This window comes from Lepidochelys olivacea, assembly GCF_965140295.1.
Source record: "Lepidochelys olivacea isolate rLepOli2 genome assembly, chromosome: 1".
Classification (NCBI taxonomy): Eukaryota; Metazoa; Chordata; order Testudines; family Cheloniidae; genus Lepidochelys; species Lepidochelys olivacea.
In genome coordinates this window covers 100,907,121-100,934,206 of record NC_140411.1, presented here as the reverse complement: position 1 = coordinate 100,934,206, position 27,086 = coordinate 100,907,121, and the positions used below count along the sequence as shown (strand labels likewise).

Sequence of the window (27,086 nt, the reverse complement as noted above, 5' to 3'; positions counted from 1 at the left end):
AACCAATACTCTGCCTTAAAACACAATGCCTTTACATATTTTTGTTTTGGGAATCTGTTTTTCAGCAAACTGCCATTTTCCTTGTGTTTTCTTTTAATGTAGACACAACAAAACAGTGCAAAACAACTAAATTTTACTTTTTTGTAACTTTAGGATGTGCTAATGGAATTGTTAGAGCAATGTGCAGATGGACTCTGGAAGGCTGAACGATATGAACTGATTGCTGACATCTACAAACTTATAATTCCCATTTATGAAAAACGGAGGGATTTTGAGGTATTTGATAGGCTTCTGTTTTAAAATTTGTCTGTGAAAACAGTCTAGCCTTTTGAATCTATATCAGTATGATGTATCAAATATCTCTGAACAATACAGTATCAGAACAATTTTATTTGAAATATTTGTTCAAATTTAAAGTGGCATGTTTAATTTATAACCAAAAAAGTTTGGTATTTCACTTGCACAGGTCCTGCTTCATGTACACCTTGAAGAACTAAATGGTTTTGTATTTGCCTTTCATCATTGGAATTTATACTGTGCATCCAATTAAAAATCAGTACGCAAAAACAGATAGCTTTTCATAAAACAATCTTACATGCAGGTGATACATAATCCTGCATATAATAATAAAGAGTTAATGTAATGAAGTTATTTTCAGAATTTTTTTTAATCCAACTGAAAACCAGTGGCAAATACAATTCCAACTCCAAAGAAGTTCTGAGCATCTTTAACTACCATTTAAGTCAATTGAAGTTCCAGGTGCTTAATGCCTCTTAGGATTTAGTATTATTACTTTCAGGATTGTTTTTCATAAACTTTATTCAGTAGTCATTTGATATTACATTACTGTAATATTAAATAGTATTGAAAATGCAATATGGATAATACTGAGGGATGAACTGTAGTCACTGGATGCACGATCATTGGCTAGTCAGTTTGGGCCTGATCATGGCCACAGTTATACACTAACACAGAGATGTAGGGGGGAGTTATGTGTCTGAACAGCCTCCTTCGTTCCTTCCCTACCTTCTCTTGTCAGCAGGTGGGTAGGGGAATGGGTGATATTTTAAAAAAGAGGCTCCAGTGACATTCCTGGCAACTATGGGCCAGTAAGCCTAACTTCAGTACCAGGCAAATTGGTTGAAACTATAGTAAAGGATAAAATTATCAGACATACAGAGAAACATGATATGCTGGGGAAGAGTCAACATGGTGTCAGTAAACATATGTTCAAGGGTGATCCAGTGGATATCGTGTACTTGAACTTTCAGAAAGCCTTTGACAAGGTCCCACACCAAAAACTCTTAAGCAAATTAAACAGTCATCGAATAAGAGGGAAGGTCATCTCATGGATCAGAATCTGGTTAAAAGATAGGAAACAGTGTAGGAATAAATGGTGGTGTTCATAATGGAGAGAGGGTAAATGGTAGAGTCCCTTCAGGATCTGTACTGGAACCGGTGCTGTTCAACATATTCATAAATGATTTGGAGCTGTGTGCAGTGCAGGTTGTCCCATCTCAAAAAAGGTATATTAGAATTGGAAAAGGTTGAGAGAAAGGCAACAAAAACTATCAGGAGTACAGAACAGCTTCCATCTGAGGAGAGATTAAAAATGCTTGTTCATCTTAGAAAAGAGATGACTAAGGGAGCATATGATAGAGGTCTATAAAATCATGAATGGTGGGGAGAAAGTTAATAGGGAAATTTTATTTAGCCTTTCACATAACACATGAGTCAGGGTTACCCAATGAAATTAATAGACAACAAGTTTAAAACTAAAATAAGGATGTACTTCTTTACACAACGCACAGTCAAGCTGTGAAACTCTTGCCAGGGGATGTTGTGAAGGCCAAAAGTATAAACTGAGTTCAAAAAAGAATTAGGTAACTTCATGGACGATAGGTCAATCAATGACTATTAGCCAAGATGGTCATGGACACAACCCCATGCTCTGGGGGTATATCTACACTGCAGTTAAAAACCTGTGACTGATCCATGCTACCTGACTCAGGCTAAGGGGTGTGGGCAAAGGGGTTATTGTAGTGAAGACATTCAGGCTTGGGCTGAAGCCCTGACTGTGGGTCCCTGAGCAAGGGGAGGATTCCAGAGCCCAGACATCTACACCGAAATTAAACAGCCCCTTAGCCCGAGTCCACTAGCATTTGCTAGTCATGGGTTTTTAATGCAGTGTAGACATACCCTGGGTGTCCCTAAGCCAGAAGCTGGGACTGAATGACGGGGGTGATGATGACAGGGTGATAATTTCCTGGTTCTGTTCATTCCCTTTGAAGCATCTGGCACTGTCCACTGTTGGAGGACAGGATACTGGGCTAAATGGATCATTGGTCTGATCCAGTATGGCCATTTTTATATTAAGTATTGGCTATGTCATCCCCCAATGTGCCAGCCAAAACAACTGAGCCAGCATATGGAGGTTAGTAATCTGCTACTACAATGGTAGTAGTTGATTCTCTCTCACACTCTCACTCACTCACTCACTCCTCTTCACAAGAGGGTAGCAGAGAAGGATTCCTTCTCTGCATTGTCTTTTAGTGAGGACTAGAAGGAACATTACAGTCTAGCCCTTAGGGCATGGCTACACTGGAAACTTTAAAGCGCTGTCGCGTGAGCACTCCTATAGCAGCGCTTTGAAGTGCGAGTGTGGTTGTGCGCGAGCGCTGGGACAGAGGTCTCCCAGCGCTCCTGGTATTCCACCTCCACGAGGGGATTAGCTCTGAGTGCTGGGAGTGCGGCTCCTAGCACTCAGAGCCTGTTTACACTAGCGCTTTAAAGCTCTCTGACTTGCTGTGTTCAGGGGGGTGATTTTTCACATCCCTGAGCCAGCAAGTTAGAGCGCTATAAAATGTAAAAAGAAAAGGAGGACTTGTGGCACCTTAGAGACTAACCAATTTATTTGAGCATGAGCTTTCGTGAGCTACAGCTCACTTCATCGGATGCATACTGTGGAAACTACAGAAGACATTATATATGCAGAGACCATCACAGACATGAAGGTCGCTATCTTACAACAAAAAAACTTCAAATCCAGACTCCAGCGAGAAACTGCTGAATTGGAATTCATTTGCAAATTGGATACTATTAATTTAGGCTTAAATAGAGACTGGGAGTGGCTAAGTCATTATGCAAGGTAGCCTATTTCCCCTTGTTTTTTTCTCCTTCCCCACCCCCCCCGACATTCTGGTTAAACTTGGATTTATGCTGGAAATGGCCCACCTTGATTATCATGCACATTGTAGGGAGAGTGGTTGCTTTGGATGAGCTATTACTAGCAGGAGAGTGAGTTTGTGTGTGTGGTTTTTGGAGGGGGGTGGGGGGGTGAGAAAACCTGGATTTGTGCTGGAAATGGCCCAGCTTGATTATCATACACATTTTAAAGAGAGTGGTCACTTTGGATGGGCTATCACCAGCAGGAGAGTGAGTTGGGGGGGGGGGTGAGAAAACGTGGATTTGTGCTGGAAATGGCCCAGCTTGATTATCATACACATTTTAAAGAGAGTGGTCACTTTGGATGGGCTATCACCAGCAGGAGAGTGAGTTGGGGGGGGGGGGGTGAGAAAATGTGGATTTGTGCTGGAAATGGCCCAACTTGATGATCACTTTAGATAAGCTATTACAAGCAGGAGATTGGGGTGGGAGGAGGTATTGTTTCATGGTCTCTATGTATATAATGTCTTCTGTAGTTTCCACGGTATGCATCCGATGAAGTGAGCTGTAGCTCACAAAAGCTCATGCTCAAATAAATTGGTTAGTCTCTAAGGTGCCACAAGTACTCCTTTTCTTTTTGCGAATACAGACTAACACGGCTGCTACTCTGAAACCTATAAAATGTAAGTGTAGCCAAGCCCTTAGTGTTTTAACTCCGCTGCTATAGGTTCTAAGTGGTGGTAGTGGTGTTTGTTATTGTTAATACATTTTCTCTTAGAATGTTGACGTTAGTGACTAAAAGAGCTTTTTCTCCTTAACACAGTGCTTTATGTTTAAAATAAATAGAAAGCGTTGCTTCTAAGCACTGCCATTCCAAAATTCTGTGGTGTTTTTTAGAGACTAGCACATCTATATGACACACTTCATCGGGCATACAGCAAAGTAACAGAAGTTATGCATACAGGGAAGAGACTACTTGGCACTTATTTCAGAGTTGCATTCTTTGGACAGGTAAGCATTATTTAATATCACTTTTCAAACGATAAAATACAGTCAAAAAACTATTAAAGATTTTGCAACATACCCTGATTCACAGTCTTCCTTTGATTTCTATATTGATACTGCAAAATAAAAAGCATGATAGATTTGTTCTGGTAGTAATGATTGTCTGGTTTAATACATTTGTCATATCCCATGTAATTCCTCCTTATCTTCCTCAGTAAACTTTCTGCTTTTTCTTTTTCTTTCTTTTTGTTACTATCTTAAGGCAGCGGTAAGTTCTCCATAATAATAATTCTTAGCAATTTTTTGAGCACCATTTTCGGTGCTGCAGTGTGGTTTGCAAGTTTGCTTTTCAGATCTGTATGCATTCTAGCTGTTGTAATTCCAAAAATAACATTCAGTGCCATTTACAGAAACAAATCACCGATTTCCAATACATCAGCACTGCATGCTTCAAAAAACAAAATCAAAAGTTCTGGCTGACTGTGTGCATTTGACAGCTTTACATCCTGTAATATATCTACACTGTCTTTGTATAAGTAAAATATGCCACAGTAGCCAAATATTGTGTACATTTTTGTGTATGTGTAACCCAATTTTTAGTTAACTGATTTCATTTGGATAGCTGGCAGGCTGTTTAGGGAATGGGGGAGATTGTAAACTACCTTGAGCAGTATAACCTTCAATTTATTCTGTTGTTGTCTTTTATAACTTTATAGCAATACCAGTTTACAGACAGTGAAAGAGATGTGGAGGTAATTACAGTAGCTGCTTACAAAGCAAGCAATGCAGTAAAAATTACTGCATTTCAGCTTAGTTTGATGTGGGTATTTTTTTCAGTGTAGCCTGTGTTTATACATGGTATGTTCTGTTTCTTTCACTTTTTGTCCGTTCCATCTTATGACAGAAATATTTATATTCTGATTTAAAACATTAACTCAAACTTGGCTTTTTGCCTTAAAGCAGTCACCTGTTTCACCTTCCATGCACTTCTATATTTGATTCAGCCAAGATTTAAAAACAGATAGTTTAACTAGTGCAAACACACAAATATTTATGTTCAATATAATGTAAAGATTTTTAAATGAGAGAGTAGGTGTGGTTTTATTTCATTGTACTATACAATCCAGTATGTAAAACCGCTGTAAAACTGTTTTTCAATCTTTTTTTGTAAATTCTTACTGAAGCATTCAATGGAGAGTCAAATAGTCCCTTTTGGCAAGGAAATAGATCTTTTGGCAAGTGAAACAGGGATGAAAACAATTCATTTTGGAAGAATATGAAAAATCAGTTTTGATCTCAAAACTTTTAATGTTAGCACATCAAATAATTACAACAATCCTTTCATAAGTTTGTAATTTTGTGTGCTTTCATTATCTGTGCACTCATTCTATAGTAGATAATTCACTTTTTTTCTCATAGGGGACCTTTTTAACTTGGATTTATTTTGATAGATATTTTTACTTTTGCTTGAACCGTGCATTGAACATTTAAGTTTGCCTTGAAAAGCATAAACCACTCTGTATGTTGTAACAATTGGCTGTTGTTCTTTAAGGATTCTAATTATTGTTTGTTTCTTACAGGGATTCTTCGAGGATGAAGATGGAAAGGAGTATATTTATAAAGAGCCTAAACTCACACCACTTTCAGAGATTTCCCAGAGACTACATAAGCTCTACTCTGACAAATTCGGATCAGAAAACGTCAGAATGATCCAGGATTCTGGCAGAGTAAGACTACGTTTATTTGTAAAGCAGGATATGTTATTTAAAACAAGTTTATCCCAAAATCTCATAATTTCATTTCATGAATCTCTACAAAATCAAGAGTCTGAGTTTGAATCATCACTATCCTATCCTCATTATGTGTGTACACATGCTGCCTATCTGAATAAAGTGTTGGCTGGAGAGGGTAAGGGGCATGATGGCTCTCGTAAAGTATGCCTTAATTTTGAATTTCCTGGCTTTTGTGTCACATAGCAATGTAAGGCTTTTCTGTTAAGACAAAATTGAGTAACTTTTAAATCTGGCTTCTTAGCTTTAGGTCATTTGACTACTTGCTGCCCACACAGTGTACCATAGATCCTTCTCCTTCCTATGCATGCTCAGTTATGCTCACAGAGGGTTTTTCCCACTTCTGCAGCTTGGGGTAGAGTCCAAATTGATACCGTTGCAGTGAGAGATACAGACCACCCTTTTGTGAAACGCTTTCACAGGTTCTCAGACACTATGTGGCACAGATGGGTTTTCAGGTTCTCAGACACAGATGGGGCAATAGTAGTACCTAGATAGAAATCTCTGTGTCCAAAGTCTAGTGTACATTAGAGCTAGAACTCCCTTTGGTAAGCCTAGCTGAGTATTTTGGGGGATAAAAATAGATAATTTGCCCACAAATCTCTCCCATATGATTGGCCTCTCAAATTAGCCCTTTGCCTGCGTTGTCACTCAATAGGAGATATTCTCTCTCATGGTTGAGGGTTCCCAAGATGGTGCACACAGCACAGAAGATCAGGCAGAACAGAGCTACAGCAACCTTCCAATTGAAAAGGGCATCTCGTGCATAAGAGGCCATTCTAGGTCCCAACTCATTCCCCTCAACATCTAGTCCAGAACTCTTGACCAGCAGCTAATTTTCACCCACCACCAAACTCCAGAGCCAGCAGCAGTTCCCTCCTAAATCACCACTTCTTGCCTCTCCTGCTTCTCTGTCTGTCTGGTAAGAAGGTCACAAGATTCATTCAACACTTGTCAGCCTAACAAGGCAGCGGTGAGGGAGAAGCTGTCCCCACTCACACTGGAACCTTACTGGGAATAAAAACTCAAGCTAGGACCAAACTTCACAGACCTATGCTGTACCCTCAGTTCTTCGCAACCGTTCCAATGTGCTTAGATATAAATGTTTTAAACCTAATGAGGATTTCTCTTACAACTAGTTAAAATTGGTGTGTTTGAGGAAAATAGGTTGTACTCTATCCTATTCATAGCTATGGACTATTCTCAGGTTTTGCTTCCATCATTCAGTCTAGTCAAAGTTTTCAGGGAAGTGTCTGTCTTTGTCTCATACTCAGTAAGCAAACGGTTACCCATAGGTTCCAGGGAAGGGGTCTGAAAACACTGCAGACTTTTCTTCAAGAAAGAATACAACCGTGTGTCTGAGAGGGGTAGGGCACTGGACTGGGACCTTAGGAAACTTGAGTTCTAGTCCCAGTTCTGCCATTGGCCTATTAGGTGACCTTGGACAGGTCTCTTCACTTTTCTGTGCCTCATTTTCCATATCTAAAATTGAAATATAGCACATGACAAAAGAGGAAAGTACTATTGAGTTGTGTAGATAAAAAGCACTGTATAGGAGTTAGGTACATATTTTCTTTAATATTATCTCCCTGCACATGCCTCCTCTTTTCAGGAAAAAGAGCAACAATACTATACAAAAATTGACAGAAGTATCTGGGGTTTATGGTCCCTATCATCATAGTATTGAAGTGCCTCACAGACATGAATGAGTTTATCATAACAATTCCCCTGTGAGGTGTGGAAGTATAATTATCGCCACTTTATAGATAGCAAGTTGAGGCACAAATAGATAAAATTATATATTCAGAGTCATACAGGCAGAGGCAATAATTTAAACCCATGTCTCCCAATTCCCAACCCAGTGCCTTAATCACAAAGTGAAATCCTGACCCCATTAAAGTGTTAAACAAACAAACAAAACTCCCATTCTTTTCAGTTTCAGGATTTCACCCAATGACTTTGTTTGAATGTTTGTAGCATTAATACTTTTAGTGGTTTACTGAGTTGATTTGTCATGTTCTGGTGACATTTCTGAGGTGTTTTGTTTTAAGTTTAATTTTTCTGTGTGATCTTTTGACTTGTTTTTTTGCTTTTGATAATATTTTTCTCTGAGATGGTATGCTATAAAGAATATTTTTAACTAGTAACTATATAACAATAATAATTTTTGACTTCCAGGTTATCCTTGAACCAGCTGTAGAGAGACAAAGCACCAGTATTTGTTTCCTCACTTTTGAGTGCTCAATTGTGCAAAAAGAACGAGGAGTAGTTGTGGCACCTTAGAGACTAACAAATTGTGCAAACTTAATCTTCTATTAATGTAGCGTCTTAATGGAATTTAATATAATTTGCTATGTTGACACTGCTCTGGGTATGTGTCTTTTATCTGCAGTCCTGTACTCTAAAAATATAGAAAATTGTGTCACTAGACAAATATACTAAGGTTATACTATAGCTGCCTGTAACTTTTAAGTTAATAAAAGTTAATAAAAGTTAACCTGTAACTTTTAAGTTAATGAAATAACTTCAGTTTTGAAATCAGTGGAGCTGAGGGGTTTCACATCTGGATTTACCTGCAGAACCAGAGCCAAATTTACTTTCCAAAACCTATGCAATTTCAAATTAAAAAATCAACTTTAAATAGTTGCAATTTAAATATTTTTCTATTTTTTTAAAGGTGAATCCCAAGGATTTGGACTCAAAATATGCATACATACAAGTTACACATGTAGTCCCATATTTTGAAGAAAAGGAATTGCAAGAGAGAAAAACAGAGTTTGAAAGAACGCACAATATTCGTCGTTTTATGTTTGAAATGCCTTTTACTCAATCTGGTAAAAGACAAGGAGGAGTGGAAGAACAGTGTAAACGACGAACTATTTTGACAGGTATTGTATGATGGATTTCTCTTTTTAAAGAGGACTACTTTTTTGTATTATGTCTTCATATTTAGCTCTTGGTGTTTGGAATTCTATGAGTGAATAACCTCTTGTGTTTTGTCAGGAGAATCCAAATTCATTTCAAGGATTAGTATGCAAGACTGTTGATGGTAGCTACGAAAGCAAAATAAACCCAAAGATTAGGTGGAGGCCAAACTTTTCTTTTTTAAAACTATACATACACGTCGTGATTTTTAAATGTAACAAGGAAGTCCTCTTAACGTTTCTGTAAGAGTACTGATCCTATGGCAGTACGTTTTGTCATGTGATCCCTTTGCACTCCGATAACTGCTGATTAGAGAATGTGGAGGAAGAGACATAAGAATAGGATCACACATAGCCTTTACTTTCAAATTAATATTTTTGTTTTGGATAAAGGGATTCCTTGATCCTTTTTTTTTTTTTTTTTTTGTGCACCCTTAGTTATAATGCAATAAATAATAAGAATATGGAAACTAGGGCTAAGAGTTATCCCCATATCAGTTAGGGCTGTGATCTTGGATAAGACACCTCAGTGGAAAAGTGCTGTAAGAATCCATGATTGTGATTCAGCAGATGTCAATCTTCCTTCTTGGATTGGTATTTAATTAGTGCCTCAAGATATTGTCAGAGATATCTGTTACTGGAAGAGCTGATAATCTGGCTGTGGTTTAGGATTGAGTTCAGTTGGTTTGTTCTGTCATGAACTTTCAGTATGATCTTGGGTGAGTCATTCATTAGTTTGTCTTAACTTTCCCATTGTTATCTTTAAAATGAACATAATAAACTTCTCTATCTCTTATGGGTGTAGATGTAAGTGCCTTAATTCACTAGTGCCTTCAAAATACTTTGTGTTCTTTATATGGAAGGTACTATAGAAGTGTGAAGTGTTAAGTATTATCTTTTGGATAAAATGTAAACCTGACCATTTATAGTAATTAAACTTCTTGCTAGGCTTTGATCTAAAGTAGGAGCATTAACCCAAATGTCCTTGTTGTTTTACAGTTTGGGTATTTTCAGTCCACTTGCCTAAAAATCCTATGTTGTTTTTTAAGTATTTTTCATTTCCCATCCAAAAATATTGCTTAGGGTTAGACTTGCTGCTTGAGCAGTCTGGAGATCTTTCCAATGGAACATTTTTCCCTTGGAAAATTCCAGTTCTCTGAAATCAAGACATTCTACACGAACATATCAATTTCTTTGAAACTTTTGACAGAAACCAGGTAGGTTCCATCAGAAACTTGCCTGGTCTCCTACCTGCCTCCTTGGCAGCCTGGGTTCCCAGATCTCCGGCTGCCCACGCTTCCAGGACTTGAAGCTCCATTGGACACCAGGGAGCATATTTCATTTTGGATTAACAAATTATTGTGGGCTTGCAGTTCCATGAGAAAATTGAAAGTTTTGGATTTTCATCCTGATTCAGGATTAAAAAAAAAAATCCCAAAATTTCAATATTTTTACATTCTTTTCCCAGCCAGTTCTCGTAACTACACTTGTGTAGCTTGAGAACTGATTCTCCTCCTAGGGTTGCCTGTGTGCTTGCACAACGTCCACTGTTAGCATTCCAGTGGGTCTGCCTGAACCCTCTTACTGCCGCATCTTAAGCTGGAAGATATAAAGGGGAAGTCTTTCCCAACTGTTGTTTTGTTCTAGTTAACGCCCAAAGGAGCAGCAAGTAAGAATCTACCAGTGTCCTCGATGCTTTCATCTGTCAGTACCCTTACTCTATCCTATTATGGTTTTTTTGCTTTTAGCTTTTTAGTTAGATTGTTTTAGTTCTGCAGCATTGTGACCCTACTGGTGTTGGATCCATTTACATAATCCTTCATTCTCCGTTTCTATGTTGATTATACACCATGGTTAGCTCACAGGATTTGGGTCTTAATTCTTCTTTTTTCCGAGTCTCCATCTCCAGTTGGTACCATGGCTGATCCCAATAAAAACACCATCTTTAAGCTTTCAAATCAAATCAAAAGATGCAATACTGTTACTGATGACTATTATGTTGCCTCGATGAGGGTTACTGTGCAGATTAAATATACAGGCCATTGCTATCACCATGAATTCAAAGGGAGTAGGAAGGTTGCCTCAAACTCCAGCTGTTAGAAGAGGTGGTTAATGCCATTTGTCAGACCTTGAGAAGCATGGAAAGGCCACAATCAAAGGGCTCCTCAGCACCACTCTCATGGCTAAGGCCAGTGCTGAGTCCACAGGGTCAACATCAAGGGGCTCCTCGTCATCTCTGACATTTGGTAGGCCAGAAACGTTGGTGTCGAAGCTAAGAGTGCCAGGAAGGCTGACTCAAAGACCTTTGACCTGGAAAACTTACGCTGACTCTTCGAAGGTGAGCCCTCCAAAGCATTTTTTTTAATTGAATTTGTGCCTTTTTTCCTACTCAGTTTTTATCTTAGTAAAGCCAGAAATCACATATCTGGTCTTCCCTGTTTTAACTTGAGGACTACTTTGAGACTTGTCTATACTGGAAAATGTATTGTGTTATACCACATTAACTAACACAGTGGTAAACAGAACTTGGTTCACATTCTCCCTGCCCCCTTTGAATTATGAGGAAAATTACAAGGAAATGTTACACAACACTACTATGACTCAAGTCCTTGACAGTTATTAGTTAGCAAATATTATAACCTTGTATCATAGCTACAGTGGGTACATCTATTGAATACACAGTTTTAAAAAATAATACACATATTGGTACACCACTATCCTGAGGGATTTCATTCTCCAGAGCAGTACCTGAAATTGGTTATGGTATAGTAGTATTAATTTTCCACTAGAAAAGTCTGTCATTTAAAGGAAAATTATAATTAAGTTTGGCTAAGAAGTTTAATGAGTTTAATTTATAATCCTGTTTTGTAACACATTCTTTGGTGGAAAGTGGCATCTTATTGTATAGTTACAAATTATTACATTTTTATAATTCTCTAAAGCAATTAAAGTATCTAATTTAAAAAAACAATTATGAACTTCCTTTGTAAAAGAAGGTCAATTTAAGCACATGATTTCTTTATTGCTTCTGAGCTGCAATAAATTAGTTCACTTATGTCAACATCACAGCCTGATTATTTTACATACTGACTCATACATACAGTTTCCATTAGGATTAGAACAAACAGTACTTTTAAAAAGTACTACTACATATTTACTTGTCATTCATAGGTTACTATGTTGTAGACTTTGGTCATTTAATAAAGTTTGGTCCTGAAGTATGAGGTGCATCCGCTGGAATGTGTAAATATTCAGCACCATATGGTGGAGTTGAAGGGCAGGAAGGGAGGGAGTGATTGCCTTCATTTTCCTGAAAAGAGGGTGGGGGACAGCTCTGAAAAGTTTGGAAAAGGCTGATTTAAGAAATGTTAAGAATTTGATAATCCACAAAAACAAGGAAATTCAGAGTTGGCTAACACTTGATTTCAGTAGTAACAGAATCACATTAATCTAGGCAAGGGTGAGCAAACTTTTTAGCCGGAGGGCCACATCTGGGTATGGAAATTGTATGGCGGGCCATGAATGCTCACAAAATTGGGGGTTGAGGTGCAGAAGGGGGTGAGGGCTCTGGCTTTGGGTGCAGCTGTGGATGAGGGGTTTGGGGTGCAGGAGGGTGCTCAGGGCTGGGACCAAGGGGTTCAGGGGCCATGAGGGTGTTGAAGTGCAGGAGGAGGTCAGGGGTGCAGGCTCTGGGTGGCACTTATCTCAAGCACTCCCAGATGCAGCAGCAAGTTTCCCCCTCCAGCTCCTATGCAGAGATGCAGCCAGGCGTGGCCAATGGGAGCTGCAGGGGCAGTGTGCGGAGCCCCTTGGCTGCCCCTATGCGTAGGAGCCGGAGGGGGGACATGCCACTGCTTCTGGAAGCTGTGCAGAGCGGGGCAAGCCCCCAACCCCGCTCCCCGGCTGGAGGTCGAGGGCTGGATTAAAACGTCTGGAGAGCCGGATGCAGCCCCCAGTCCATAGTTTGCCCACCCCGATCTAGGCACTTCTGAAAATCCAACCCAAAATGTTTTAATAGTCTTATTTGGAATATATTTATTTATTAACTAAAATGCTTCAAAAGGAAACTCTGAACTTTTTTTATACTATTGCCAAGCAATACTGAAGGCTAGTATAACTGAAAGATATTGGAAAATAAATGTTTGTGGTGTTTTTCAGTTTGTTTACTTTACGAATTTGACAGCATTTTTGTGTATCATGTAACAAGAGATCGTTTGCTGTATGGTTGTAGCAATAAAAAGCATTACTAGCTTAATAAACTTTTTTGAAGAATTTTGTAAAACTCTACCAACATATAAACTGTTTAAAATTAGCTTAATATAATCAGAAATAGATTACTTAATCTGTTTTTATTCTAGCTATACATTGTTTCCCCTATGTGAAAAAGCGCATTCCTGTAATGTATCAGCACCATACAGATCTAAACCCAATTGAAGTAGCCATTGATGAAATGAGTAAGAAGGTTGCAGAGCTCAGGCAGCTTTGTTCTTCAACTGAAGTAGATATGATCAAACTGCAGCTAAAGCTACAGGGAAGTGTCAGTGTTCAGGTAAGATACCTACCTGTGCACCAGATCTCATATATTGCTTTCCCCAACGAAATATGATAAATGAACTTTCAGCATTTTTATCTTTACAAAGTGTCTATTTTTATGTGAAATTATTGAATGTTTCATGTAAGAAATGATATGTATCATTCATTGTCCTAGATTATTTTTCATAACAAACCGTAACAGCTTTTGACAATTAAACAAAGGACTCAGAGCTATGTGACTGACTTGTATGACTGTCTCAGGTCATGTATACACTTACCTCTGGAGCGATAGATCCAGCAGGGGCTGATTTATCGCGTCTAGTGAAGACACGATAAATTGACTGCCAAGCGCTCTCCCGTCGACTCTGGTTCTCCACCAGAGCGAGAGGCGCAGGCGGAGTCAACGGAGGAGCGTCAGCAGTCAACCTACCACAGTGAAGACACTGCGATAAGTAGATCTAAGTACATCGACTTCAGCTATGTTATTCACATAGCTGAAGTTGCGTAACTTAGATCGATGCCCCCCTCTAGTGTAGACCAGGTCTTAGTTCCTTTTGGTTCCAGGGTGAGAGGCTGGAAAAGGAATATAACACTAGCTTCTCAAATAACAGGGATGAATTAATTTATTTTGCTTGATTTCAAACCTACTCTCATGTTGAGTTTAAATGTTCTGTTCAGACTTAATCGTTGTTAGGTTTGAATTGCAGTCGGATGCTTTTTGAAAAAAGAACCCCAAAAAGTGTCAGAACAGGGAGGGGAAAAGAGTGAAAATTGGAGCAGATAATGAACATAAAGTTTAAAAAAATAGAACATGGGTTGAGAGAATATTTATAAGAGAAAAAATTGTGTGTGTGAGAGAGATTATATCGGGGGAGCTGGTAGCAAGCAGTATATAGGTTGGTTAGCACTTCCCAGGCATGCTGTTCTATGACATAGGACCTCAGCCTCATTTAGTGGACACAGTGGATGCACAGAGGGGCAGAATTAAGGTTGCCCGGACAACCATAAATCTAGCACTTTCTGACTTTTGAGTGCTTGTCTTTACAACCTAAATGAGGTGCTTTTAATGTAGCTTTTGTGTGCATGAGTTATACACACACACGCACTCTGTATCAAAGCCACTCATTTGTACCATCATCGCTATTGAGGGTGACAGCCCATCTCTAAAATGGGTTTTCCGTTAGCTATTAAACCTTTTATTTCTTTGTTTTATTTATAATTATGTGACCATTTCAGAATTGTGATAGGTTGTAAAACAATGTTAAAAAAGATGCCTCCAACCAGTGTGCAACACACACATACACAAGATGCCATTGGAAGTAGCGGTAGTCTCTGTGGATCGCAGTGCAGTCACTGCTAGCCTTCCCCTCTGTTGTTGACATAGGAAACTACCTGAGGGTGGTATCAGAGATTCTATATGCAAAAAACTAAAGGGAAAAATTATCAGGGGCTTCAAAATGAACTAAATTACAAATTTTTACTTAAAAAACTAAGACTGGTGATCTGTTCAGTGTGACCATCTCTTTTTCTACGTGGCGAGCAATGACGATGATGAAGTAGCTTTCAAACACTACCATAGAAAAAGTAGCTATGTCCTCACAGTTTAAAAAATTTAAGCTTCAGCAAAGATGAGTCCATCAACAATTACCTTGTACAGGGACAATATGCAGTACAGCTCATTTCATGATGCACTCACTATGTTTTACAAAATCAAATAAGCATAGAGATAAATAGAATGAATAGCTGAAGAACTTGGAGTTGTTGGAAGTATTGAATATGAGGCATGACTCTAATCAAAGTAATTAATAACAGTGAACAAAATTGTCTTGTGACAGCTGTTTGGCTTGTGTGAAATGAGTTGTCTACGTAGCAAGAAACCATTGGGTCCTTTCCCTACAAGAACTGAGAGATAGTACACAGGGGCCCCTTCTCAAAAACTTCCCCAAGAGCAGCCTGGCAACCATTTAAGACTCAAAAGGGCACACCGTCTAGAAAATGGTTTTGATCCCTAGACAGTGACAAAAGCCCTCCCTCAAAAAAAAAAATAGAAACCTAAAAATGTATAAAAGGCCAGAAAAGAAGAAAAAGCTAAGAATCCTGAACTTTAGCTTATCCTCTAAAGAAGAGGAACTCTCAGCTTTAGATCATGATAACCTCAAGCCATACGAGCAGGAGAGAGTCTTTTCTCCCAGGTGTGTTTGGGGCCTTGGAGAAGAAGGTGGTGGACACCATCAGTATTCATCCAGAAAGAGAGGATGAGCAAGCAAAGTCCAAAAGCAGGTATCTTCCGTCAACAAATAAGACAGAATTTTCCATCTCCATACACCCTTCTTTGAAGAATTCTTTAGGCAAGAACACGTTCTCCCTAAGATTAATGCATCTGTGGCTAAGAATGTGAGAATTCTTGCAAAAGTTTAATTCTTTCCTAAAGCCTCACACCTGAGCCACCCTGAGAAGTGACTTTAAAGCTTTGTTATTAATCATCAGAACTACTCTGGCAACTACTTTTCGCAAGGGACATGGTGTCAAAGGCCTCACCCCCAAAACCACAATGAGTTTCATTGCTAAAGAAAATAATCGTTGGCTGTTGTTTCAGAATGGACATATCCATGGACTCTGTGAGGCTGGCAGCGAGGGCCATAGCCACAAACTCTGTAGCTGAACACCAACTTTGGCTCCAACTCTGGATAGAGGATAATTACTCTAAGCAAATTCTCTGTGCCTCAGAATTTTCTGGCAGACTCTCATTTGAGGGAAAAGCTTGAAATGGTAATAAACAATAATACAGACAAGCCAAAGAGTTTCCTTCCCCTGTGAGGGCAGAACTTCCTTTCATTCCTACTCACAACAAAGATTAAAGAGAGTGATTCCTGGTAACAGAGCATCATGAAGAAACCTGGATCAAAAAGTCGATCCAGACCCTCCTTCCAGTCCAAGTCATTAGTGAGACTGCAAATGAGCGTGCCTCTGCCCAGAAATAAGTCTACGATTATGGATACTTCACTTCTTAGACACACGATTTTGGTCAGCCTTAGGCAGGGGTCTGGGAGACCCCAATAACTCATACTGTCTGAAGTTCCATTCTCCTCTATTCGTCCCCCTCTACTGGACATTGGTGAGGCCTCACCTGGAGTACTGTGTCCAGTTTTGGGCCCCACACTACAAGAAGGATGTGGATAAATTGGAGAGAGTCCAGCGACGGGCAACAAAAATGATTAGGGGTCTGGAACACATGAGTTATGAGGAGAGGCTGAGAGAACTGGGATTGTTTAGTCTGCAGAAGAGAAGAATGAGTGGGGATTTGATAGCTGCTTTCAACTACCTGAGAGGTGGTTCCAGAGAGGATGGTTCTAGACTATTCTCAGTGGTAGAAGAGGACAGGACAAGGAGTAATGGTCTCGAGTTGCAGTGGGGGAGGTTTAGGTTGGATATTAGGAAAAACTTTTTCACTAGGAGGGTGGTGAAACACTGGAATGCGTTACCTAGGGAGGTGGTAGAATTTCCTTCCTTAGACGTTTTTAAGGTCAGGCTTGACAAAGCCCTGGCTGGGATGATTTAATTGGGGATTGGTCCTGCTTTGAGCAGGGGGTTGGACTAGATGCCCTCCTGAAGTCCCTTCCAACCCTGATATTCTATGATTCTATGATTCCTCCCCTTCCTTTTATACTTCATCCAGCCTTGAGAGAGGGTGAGAAATGCCACGCAATGCAAAAAGATACTGCAGCTCCTAAAAGCAACAGAGCCTGTCTCATGAAGGATGGGGTATTCTTTTAGAATGTAAGGTCTCCAGAGTGGGGATTATCTCTTATCCATATTTGTACAGCACCCATCCAATGGGGCCTTTATGTGGTGTTATAAATATTTACTAATAAATAATAAAGGTTGAAAACCATTCCCAACATGAAGTGTCCTCATCTGGTAGTGGAAATAGAAGCCCACAAGACAGTAGGATTCGGACACAAAATCCTGACCACAGATGACAGATTTTAGGATAGGAAGTACCCCTGAAAGACTGCAATAAGCAGGGAACATGGCCAAGGTCAAAGAGTCTCCAAAGCATCAAATTTGTAGGGATAGAAATGATGAGGCTAGCTTCATCTAATCAGCTAGCTTCTGCTAATCCACCTGCGATAGTAGCATGCGCTGGTTCAACCAGACAGTACAATGACCAGGGCAGGCACTATTCATCTGAACCAAACTGTTGGCAGATAAATTCAAAATGGTATCTGAATCAGGAAGTGTTCAACTGATATCCCGGAAGGTAGGCCATCCCCAGAAATGTTGTTTACATCCAGTCTGTTGTAACTAGGTATTTGTGCCCTGAAGAAGCAGATCAGCGATCTTGGGAAGAGAATATGGCTCATAGATGGCCTAATGGGTTTATGTACAAGCCCATAACCCTCTTACCACCTGCTTTTCTGAACTATTCTTCCTACTGTCTGAACTAGTAGAAGAAACAATATCATCACCACTCCCCAAATTAGCCAAGAAGATTGTGGTACTCAGGCCTAGTGGAGCTATAGCAGAGGTCACCAATCTCTCTCCCCAGTGGTGGTGATCTCCTATCCCAGGTCTTATTTCTTGACTTCCCAATCTGGACTACCTGAGCCTGTGAGCTTAACTATTGCTCTAGCATTTTTCATATTTTTAGTGAAGCTATGTGACCAGTCTTTGAGAGTCCCTGGTGTCTCTCAGTTCTCATTGACTCAATTCTAGCATGTGAAGGATCCATTCATTGGTAAAGGACTGTCAAGCATGCTGTCTCTAAGAAAAGAGATTTATTGTTACTGTATATTTATTTATATTATATTACTGTCTGGAAGTGCTAGCCACGTCTTGAACTGTACAGGCCTTCCCCAAAGAGTTTACAATTTTAGGCTTTAAGATGAGGCTCAGCAGGTGGGTAAAGTGGAGAGAGTGAATGGGGTAACCGTTTTTGCAGAGGGAAGCTGTGTGCACAATTTTAGATAGTTTAGGTTGTTTTTTAATAATGGAGATAAATAAGCAGATCAGTGTGAGCTCGCTATCTGCCTACCATAGTAAGGAAGACAAATTTCCTATTTGTTGGCAGTCTTACCAGAGATTGTATTTTGCTGCCACCCTTCAAATGGTCCTTCTAAGTCAGGATGCATCACATTGAGGTGGCAGCATGGGGAAATATATTGATGTGTTGTACCTGTTTAATAAACAGGGGAGTTTTGCTTCCTATTTGATCTGTTCAGTACTTGCAACAAACAATAAATTCACTTAAGAAGAACAAACCAACCTAGCCAACCAACTTATTTCACTATATATGTGTGTATGTATAAATATATATAAATGCTTTAGTTGGAACAATATGGTAATATAGCAAATCAACTTTATTTCAAATTCTTTTTTCTTGTTTTAGGTTAATGCTGGTCCATTAGCATATGCAAGAGCTTTCTTAGATGACACAAATACCAAAAAGTATCCAGACAATAAAGTGAAATTACTGAAGGAAGTTTTCAGGTAAACTGTCTGAATGTACACGGAATAACTTTTTAAAGACAGGTTTTAAGCAGGTTTTGTTTTAGTCATTTACTTTAACGTTACCAATGTCCTTGCCACGCTAACAAGGTATTCTAAAATTAACAAGTAGCATTTGACGTTTCTCCTGGATTTTGCATAAATGTAATGTCTTTTTTTTCTTTTCTATTTTTTATACAACTTCAGACAATTTGTTGAGGCTTGTGGTCTAGCATTGGGTATAAATGAACGACTTATAAAGGAAGATCAGTTAGAATATCAAGAAGAAATGAAGGCTAACTACAGAGAAATGGCAAAAGAACTTTCTGAAATAATGCATGAACAAGTATGTACTGAATCCTAAATATTATATTTAATACCATCCAGGATATAGTTGACCATGCTATTATAATATGCACAATTAGTTACCTACAGGAAAAATATTCAATAATTTTGTTTTCAGTGTTCTTCTCTTGCATCGGAACTCTCCTAGTGTCCTGTGGTCAAAACATGGTTTTCTCTAATTTTGTCAATAATTTATCATATTTGTAAATGCTCTCACACATTTACTGCAAATGCAAATAATTTTTTTTTTAAAAATCATTAATAATCAACAAGGATACAACAAAAACTCAAATTATCTTTTAAAATTGACTGACAGTGAATAGGCTACATGGAGCTAAGTACAAAAGTTACTGTAAGTGGTCATTACCCTACATAAGGTTTACTGAAATGATCCCATTTTAATTGTCACAGAGTAATAATTTAATAGAGAGGAGGTGGCTTAAGACTTGAGTTTTTAATGCTGAGAGAGGAATTTTTTGTTGACTTCAGCCAAAATTTCTTTACAATAAAAAATGCTTAAATAGTAAGATTTTTTTTCTTCAAGAAACCTAAGCATACAGAGTATAATTTTGTATAATACTTAAATATAAAATTTTCTTCTGAACTAACATTCATTCTGACAATGTTATATGCAGTAAATATTTTGTGTAAGTGTGAACTATGATTTTCTTAGGTATATTAATTATAGAATTTATCTGTCCATAAATCATTTTGTACTCATTTCATTTTATGATTGGCACCTTACAGTCTTGTTCACAATGTCATCTCTCCCTACAAAGGGTTTTCTGCTCTGTAGAGTGAATGCCATTTAATAAGATTCATTGAGTTCTTGTTCTTGTAGAGAAGTGGGATTTTAAATGCATAGAACTGCAAGTTACATCAGTGTATCACCTTGTAAAATTTTATTTCTTAATTGTCTTTAGTTAACGTCATAAATGTTATCGTGAAGCTTGGAGTATAGCAAGTGCTATATAAGACTGTTCTCACACACATCTTCTCCATAGTTCTCTTTCTCTTTTTTACTATACACATGACTTGCAGTGTCACAGAGCATAATGTGGGCATAGAAAACACATTTATTCTACAAAAAATTGCATATGTGCACGCTCTCTTAATCAGATATAAAAATAGTATTTACAAATTGGCATAAATGTATATGACCTTTCACCAGATCTAGAGTGAAAATTTTTCCCGGCTGCAAAGAGCGTATAGTTGAAGGCAGAAAAGACTTGGGATAACAGTGCAGATGACGAAGACTATATAGGAAAGATCCTTGTAAGAAGTGGGTTTAGAAGAAATGATATTGTGCTTGGTGGATGAAAAAATGGGACAGTTTGACTAATAATATTTGAACCTGATGTGGTAAAAGGCAGGAATCCAGTGGAGGAGTTCAAAAATAGGGATAATATGGCTGTAATGACTGGTGTTGACTGAGCAGCAGCATATTTTGAATAAGATAAAGGAGGTATATGTGAGCAGCGGGAGGCCACAGAAAAGAGCATTGCAGTAATAAGAGGGAAAATGGCAAAGACGTGCACAAATTCTTTAACAATGGCAATAAGGAGGGAAAGGCTGTATGTTAATATTACATAGGAAGAAATAATAGGATATAATGAGAACTTGATGTGGTCAAGAGGATGGAGGAGATTGAAGAATCTAAAATAAAACTGCAGTTAAAAGTCTAGAAAGATAGTAGCATTTTAACAACATGAGAGGGAGGAGGGATTATCGAGACGTTAAGCAGAAATATGAAAAAATTGATTTGAAATGAGTGCAGGACATTAGGAATAGATGTTTGAGGAACAGGCCTGGGGCATGAGGACACAATTGATTCCCTTACATACTTTTTCTTTTTTTTTTAATTGTAAAACCTGATACATGATCTACTGTAAGACTGCAGTAATGCGCACTACTGTCATAATATGCCAGTATGTTCTTATTATACAGATACGATACATTAGAAAATGTTCTAATTCAGTTAAATGGTAATCAAAAATGAAATGAGTCACTTTACAAGTTTTAAATTAAATTTCAACATTTGAAGGTCAGAACTGAGAAATAAAATTACAGTGTAAGAATTTAAATTTTCATTAAAAATTATAATTCACGGGAAACCTTTTATCTGGAATTAATTTTGAATTGGTTAAAAATGTAGATTTTATATGACTGTACCTGATTTCTATAGTTCAGAAATTCATGGAATATTTCGGCAGTTTAATTTTTGTTCTTCAGGCAATGAAAAAGCTAATTAATATCAATTGCCCTAACTAATTAGTGTAGTGATTAAACGATTGCAAGAAACTTTAAATGTTATATCAATGGTTTTTTATATACAAATGAATCTTAACAGACTTATCTCTTTCTCTCCTGTGCTGTTCGCAAACATGATCAGATGGAATGGTAATATTTTTTGTTTCTGATTTCAGGGTCTCTGTCTAGTTTTGTGTAATTCCTTTTACCACTGTAACACAGGATGAACACTTTGTTTCATGGCACAAAACTGACCAAAGTTAGGAACAGACTTTGGGTCCCTTTAATCTTTTTCCCACATCCAAAGTATATTGTGGAGTCAGAGTGGCTATTTCTCACTGTGTAAGATCCCTTTTTTTGTCAGTCCATAGGCACCATCCTGAGGAATATGCTGTTCCACACTCCTGGTATGGAAATAAACAGCCATTTGGGAAGAAGGGAATCTAGTTTCAGAGGGAGAATGGTGGAAGAGTACTCCTAGTGGCAAAGCACAGCAAGGGTTTTGAATGATTAACAAAATCTTTGTATTAGCATTTTTTATATTTATCGTTTAAATTGCCCATAATTCTTTCTCTGACAACAGTCAAGAGTAAACTTTTTTGGTTTTGGCTGAGAAGTGAATGGTCTATAAATGGACTTTTGTTTTTATAATGCCCACTCTCCTGTTTGTCTACATTTTTCCTAACTAGGTGAGATTTAATGATTGCTTCCTTCTTCCATCAGGAGTTATTTCTATTGTTAACTTGTGAAAGGGGAGCTGTTTGAGACTCAGCCAGCAAGAAAAGTGTAATAATTTAATTAGGAAGGTGTATCATCTGATGTTGTAGCAAGGTTTAGCACCCAGTGCAGTACTAGAATTGGTCCCTGGGAATAATGTTAACCACCACAAAAGAGAAAATTGTATGCCGTTGAAGACAATATTAAAAATAGACTAGATAAATTGTACATTTTGAAAATACCCCACTGTTTTATTGAGCTTATTGAATTATTTTATAAGTGATTTTGTGTATCTGTGATCAGTTTTTGGGTGAAGTTATAGCTCTGTTTATTTTTCACTTAAGATTGTTCCTGTTGAAGAAAAGACCAGTGTTATGTCTAATTCACTACACATTTTCAATGCCATAAGTGGAACTCCAACAAGCACAGCAGTTCATGGGATTCCCAGTTCTTCTTCAGTTGCATAAGTGTTTTGTAAAGGAAAGTAATTTTTCTTCGTATATGCATGGATTTGCTTTATTATTTGCAAACTCAGGATGACTTTAAAGCTAAATATTGGACACCTGCAAGCCATGTAAATTAGCACACTAAAACACTGAGCACACTATATTTCAGGACAGGTGGGAATAAACAATAATGGTGGTAGACTTCTAAAATAAATAGAAAGGTGAACATATATTTTTACATTTTGCTGGCAATATTAAAAGTTTTCATAATGTCTTTGCAGAGGTCTGTGTTGGGAACTTTTATGATAATTAATTTCTCTTTTTCCTTAGAAAGTATTATTAAAATGAGTGGCACATTACAAAAAGGTGTTGTAGAACGTACGTTTGCAGATACATAGTATTCAGATGTTCTTTTTATGTATGGCACATACAGATTGATTTTAAGTTCAAGAACTATTTTGGGACTAGATAGATACACTAATTTTTTTTTTAATTTAATGGAACTGACACTAGTAGTTTTGTACCATTGACAAATTGTTGTGCTCCTTTTTATACCTTGTTGTCATATTGAAAGTATATGAGTTTAAAGCAAATGGAAAAATTAAGTACAACCAAAGGTCTGTATTAATGAACACCAAGCACCAAGTTACACTAAAATATAAGTAGTGGTAAACTGATTTGTACATATTGTTTGTTAATACAGTCCATAGATTCTGTACATAAACGTATTACATTTCTAAACAATTTTTAAATAGCCATAGCAGCTCTCAAGCCTTCTGCTTTAAATTTAATTGTGACATATTTGTGCTCATTCCAAGTATATGCTATATACAGTTTGTTTATTCCTGTATATAGATAAGTGCAATATGAAGATGTATACAATCTTTGCTATGTTAGGTTTATACACTGTTTTGAAAAAAATCATCCCTTTTGCCAAAGCAATGGAATACATAATAGGTGATCATTTTCTGTTAAATGGTGGTGTGATTTAAAGCTTTTACCATATTATTGTTCTTTCAAGACACTAATTTAGTAATTTTATATTTGGGGAAATAAAGGTTTTAAATTTTATTTAACTGGAAGCACTGTCCTGCTGTAATTAAACAGTCTATACTACATCTGTATTAAAAAAAAATAATAATAAGTAGCTAATTTCTCTACAATGTGTTCTGGATTCTGTTATTTTACAGCTTATACATTAAGGAGCAAGAACTCAAAACATTCACTCATACAAAATCAGATTATTACAATTAAAATATGACAAATAAATACAACATGGAGTTCTATGAATTATTTCTCTACAGTGAAGTTATTACCTGTGGTATACTTCTACAAGTTCATTATTGTTAGTTTATTGCCTCCCTAGAAATTCTGCGCACTGAAGCAGTGTCCTTTCATGAATCCACCAAAAAAATTCTTGGAGTAATAACTTACGCTGCCCTTAATAACCAGTGGCATTAGCCCCCCGCCCCCCCAACATTTTTTTCATCAAGCAATACTTCAGAAATTTTTCTCATCCTTATAGCATGGATGTGCTGACATTTTCATTAGTAGGGGGTGAACATCTATTGCTGTTTGCCAATGGTATTTGAAGACACATCATTTTTTGCTTATATCACTAATACATATTGAGTATTGGCTCTCACGGGATTTAGGTGAAATTCTGAATAGCACTGCTTCAAATATATCGTTGAAAGTTACGGATTTGCTACAAAAAAAGGGAGGGGGGCTTGTTTTACTTTAAAAAGGGAAAAGTAGTAGCTAGTGAATACTTGAGGCTGTAGCGAGACAGTCTTCTTTCTTATGAGTCCTCCGTCTTTGTATCAGTCATGTGTGGACATGGGAACACCCCTTACTATAGATATGTGTAGCTACCCTCAAAACTCATTTTACATGTTGGGAAAATGTCTCTTCAAAAAAAATTGTTTAGGAAGTCTATCAGTGAAAATGTTTCAATGAATTTCATTGAAAAAAGAATAATATTACCTGCAGGATTTATAATTCAAACAATGCAGCAACCTCCCAATATATGAAAACTAAAAAGTTAATTAAATTTTGATTGTAAGCAAAAATTAAATGAATTAGTCTCACTGGCCAAGATGGCTAGACTATAAAAAAGAAAGGAAGGAGCATAAACACTGAAAAGTAAATTAGACCTTTTAACTTTTGTTTGTACAATCTACATTACACTGGGGAAGAAACCGTTTACATTGTTAGTGTATCTTTTTTTTTTAAAAAAAAAAGAGAGACTTGAGTACAAAACAATAGGGCAAAGATACATTAAAATCCTTTAACTTGGTCTTTTTTTCTTTTTTCTTTTTTCTTTTTTTTCCCCCAAGCTCTCACTGTGAAAGAACCTGTGTGTGTCCTTTTAGGTTCGATGAGCTTTACAAATAATTTAATTCTCAGCTTTCTCTCTCATTCTTTTCTAATACCCAACTGAGGGCATTCCTAAAGTTTGACCATCTTACAATTACATGTTATAAAAAATATTGTAAAACTAGAACTTGAATAGGCACCTATTAAAGATGTCCAAGAGTTAAGAAGGAATATAACTTATAAAATGTACTCTGCAGTCAGAAAGAGGAACAAAACAGGCAAATTAGTTGCTTGGCAATTATAAAATCCTGAAAGGTGTGAGAGAGATTCATATTTGAAATAGATATATTTCCTGGTTTTACTTCTACTGGTTCTTCGATTTTTTTTATTACATCTATACTAGATATGATAAAAATCTTTATTAGAATCAACAGGCTACCAAAGTGATTTAGCTTTTCACTTGGTTGACAGGAGAGCTACAGCCTTAGTCAAGCATAACAGTATTTTCAGAAGCTATATTGTTAGAGGCTGAAGTATCTGAGAGCAGCCATGGTATCCATATTTTTGTTTGTCTTTAAAAGACAAATGGATTTCTCTGATGTGCCTAGAGAAATGTTCTGAAAGTTAGTACTCCCAATCACCTTTTGAAATTCTCTCTTACAATGTATTAACTTTATTGATAATAAAGCTTTAGGAAAAAGCCAAAGACTCAAAAAGTAATAGCAAAGAAAATTTTAAGTACATCAGAAGCAGGAAGTCTGCGAAACAACCAGTGGGGCCACTGGACGATCGAGGTGCTAAAGGAGCACTCAAGGACAATAAGGCCATTGCGGAGAAACTAAATGAATTCTTTGCATCGGTCTTCACTGCTGAGGATGTGAGGGAGATTCCCAAATCTGAGCCATACTTTTTAGGTGACAGATCTGAGGAACTGTCACAGATTGAGGTATCATTAGAGGAGGTTTTGGAACAAATCGATAAATTAAACAGCAATAAGTCACCAGGACCAGATGGTATTCACTCAAAAGTTCTGAGGGAACTCAAATGTGAAATTGCAGAACTACTAACTGTGGTATGTAACCTATTATTTAAATCAGCTTCTGTACCAGATGAATGGAGGATAGCTAATGTGACGCCAATTTTCTAAAAGGGCTCCAGAGGCAATCCTGGCAATTACAGGCGTGTAAGCCTGACTTCAGTACCAGACAAACTGGTTGAAACTATAATAAAGAACACTATTGTTAGACATATAGATGAACATAATTTGTTGAGGAGGAGTCAATATGATTTTAGTAAAGGAAAATCATGCCTCACGAATCTACTAGAATTCTTTGAGGGTGTCAATGAGCATGTGGACCAAAGAAATCCAGTGGATATAGTGTACTTAGATTTTCATAAAGCCTTTGACAAGGTCCCTCACCAAAGGCTCTTATGCAAAATAAGCTGCCACGGGATAAGAGGGATGGTGCCCTTATAGATTGGTAACTGGTTAAAAGATAGGAAACAAAGGGTAGGTATAAATGGTCAGTTTTCAGAATGGAGAGAAGTAAATAGTGGGGTCCCCCAGGGGTCTGTTCTGGGACCAGTCCTATTCAACATGTTCATAAATGATCTGGAAAAAGGGGTAAACAGTGAGATGGCAAAATATGAAGATGATACAAAAATACTAAAGAGAGTTAAAACCCAGCAGAAAGTGAAGAGCTACAAAACGATCTCTCAAAACTGGGTGACTGGGCAACAAAATGGCAGATGAAATATAATGTTGATAAATGCAAAGTAATGCACATTGAAAAACATAATCCCAACTATACATATAAAATGATGGGGTCTAAATTAGCTGTTATCACTTAAGAAAGAGATCTTGGAGTCATTGTGTATAGTTATCTGAAAACATCCACTCACTGTGCAGCAGCAGTCAAAAAAGCAAACAGAATGCTGGGAATAATTAAGAAAGGGATACATAATAGGACTGAAAATATCATGTTGCCTCTATATAAATCCATGATATGCCCACAACTTGAATACTGTGTGCAGATGTAGTCACCCCGTCTCAAAAAAGATATATTGGAATTGGAAGAGGTTCAGAAAAGGGCAACAAAAATTAT

General features: G+C 37.6%; 1 protein-coding gene across 10 annotated transcripts in view; it reads left to right on the top strand.

Moving 5' to 3' along the window:
* The window catches only part of DOCK9 (dedicator of cytokinesis 9), a 335,677-nt gene extending 311,794 nt beyond the window's left edge, over positions 1-23,883 (top strand). For 3 of the 10 annotated variants that reach the window (XM_084627444.1, XM_084627443.1, XM_084627445.1), the window contains exons 46-53: positions 154-276; positions 4,063-4,176; positions 5,751-5,897; positions 8,638-8,848; positions 13,243-13,433; positions 18,807-18,907; positions 19,112-19,250; positions 22,561-23,882. In XM_084627444.1, coding sequence (XP_084483570.1) covers positions 154-276; positions 4,063-4,176; positions 5,751-5,897; positions 8,638-8,848; positions 13,243-13,433; positions 18,807-18,907; positions 19,112-19,250; positions 22,561-22,683 — 1,149 coding nt within the window. In that variant the 3' untranslated portion in view covers positions 22,684-23,882. Of the gene's footprint in view, positions 1-153; positions 277-4,062; positions 4,177-4,886; positions 4,923-5,750; positions 5,898-8,637; positions 8,849-13,242; positions 13,434-18,806; positions 18,908-19,111; positions 19,251-21,863; positions 22,530-22,560 lie in introns of those variants that run through there. The other 7 variants (XM_084627441.1, XM_084627438.1, XM_084627442.1 and 4 more) reach the window with 4 other exon arrangements.
* Positions 23,884-27,086: the final 3,203 nt, after the last annotated feature.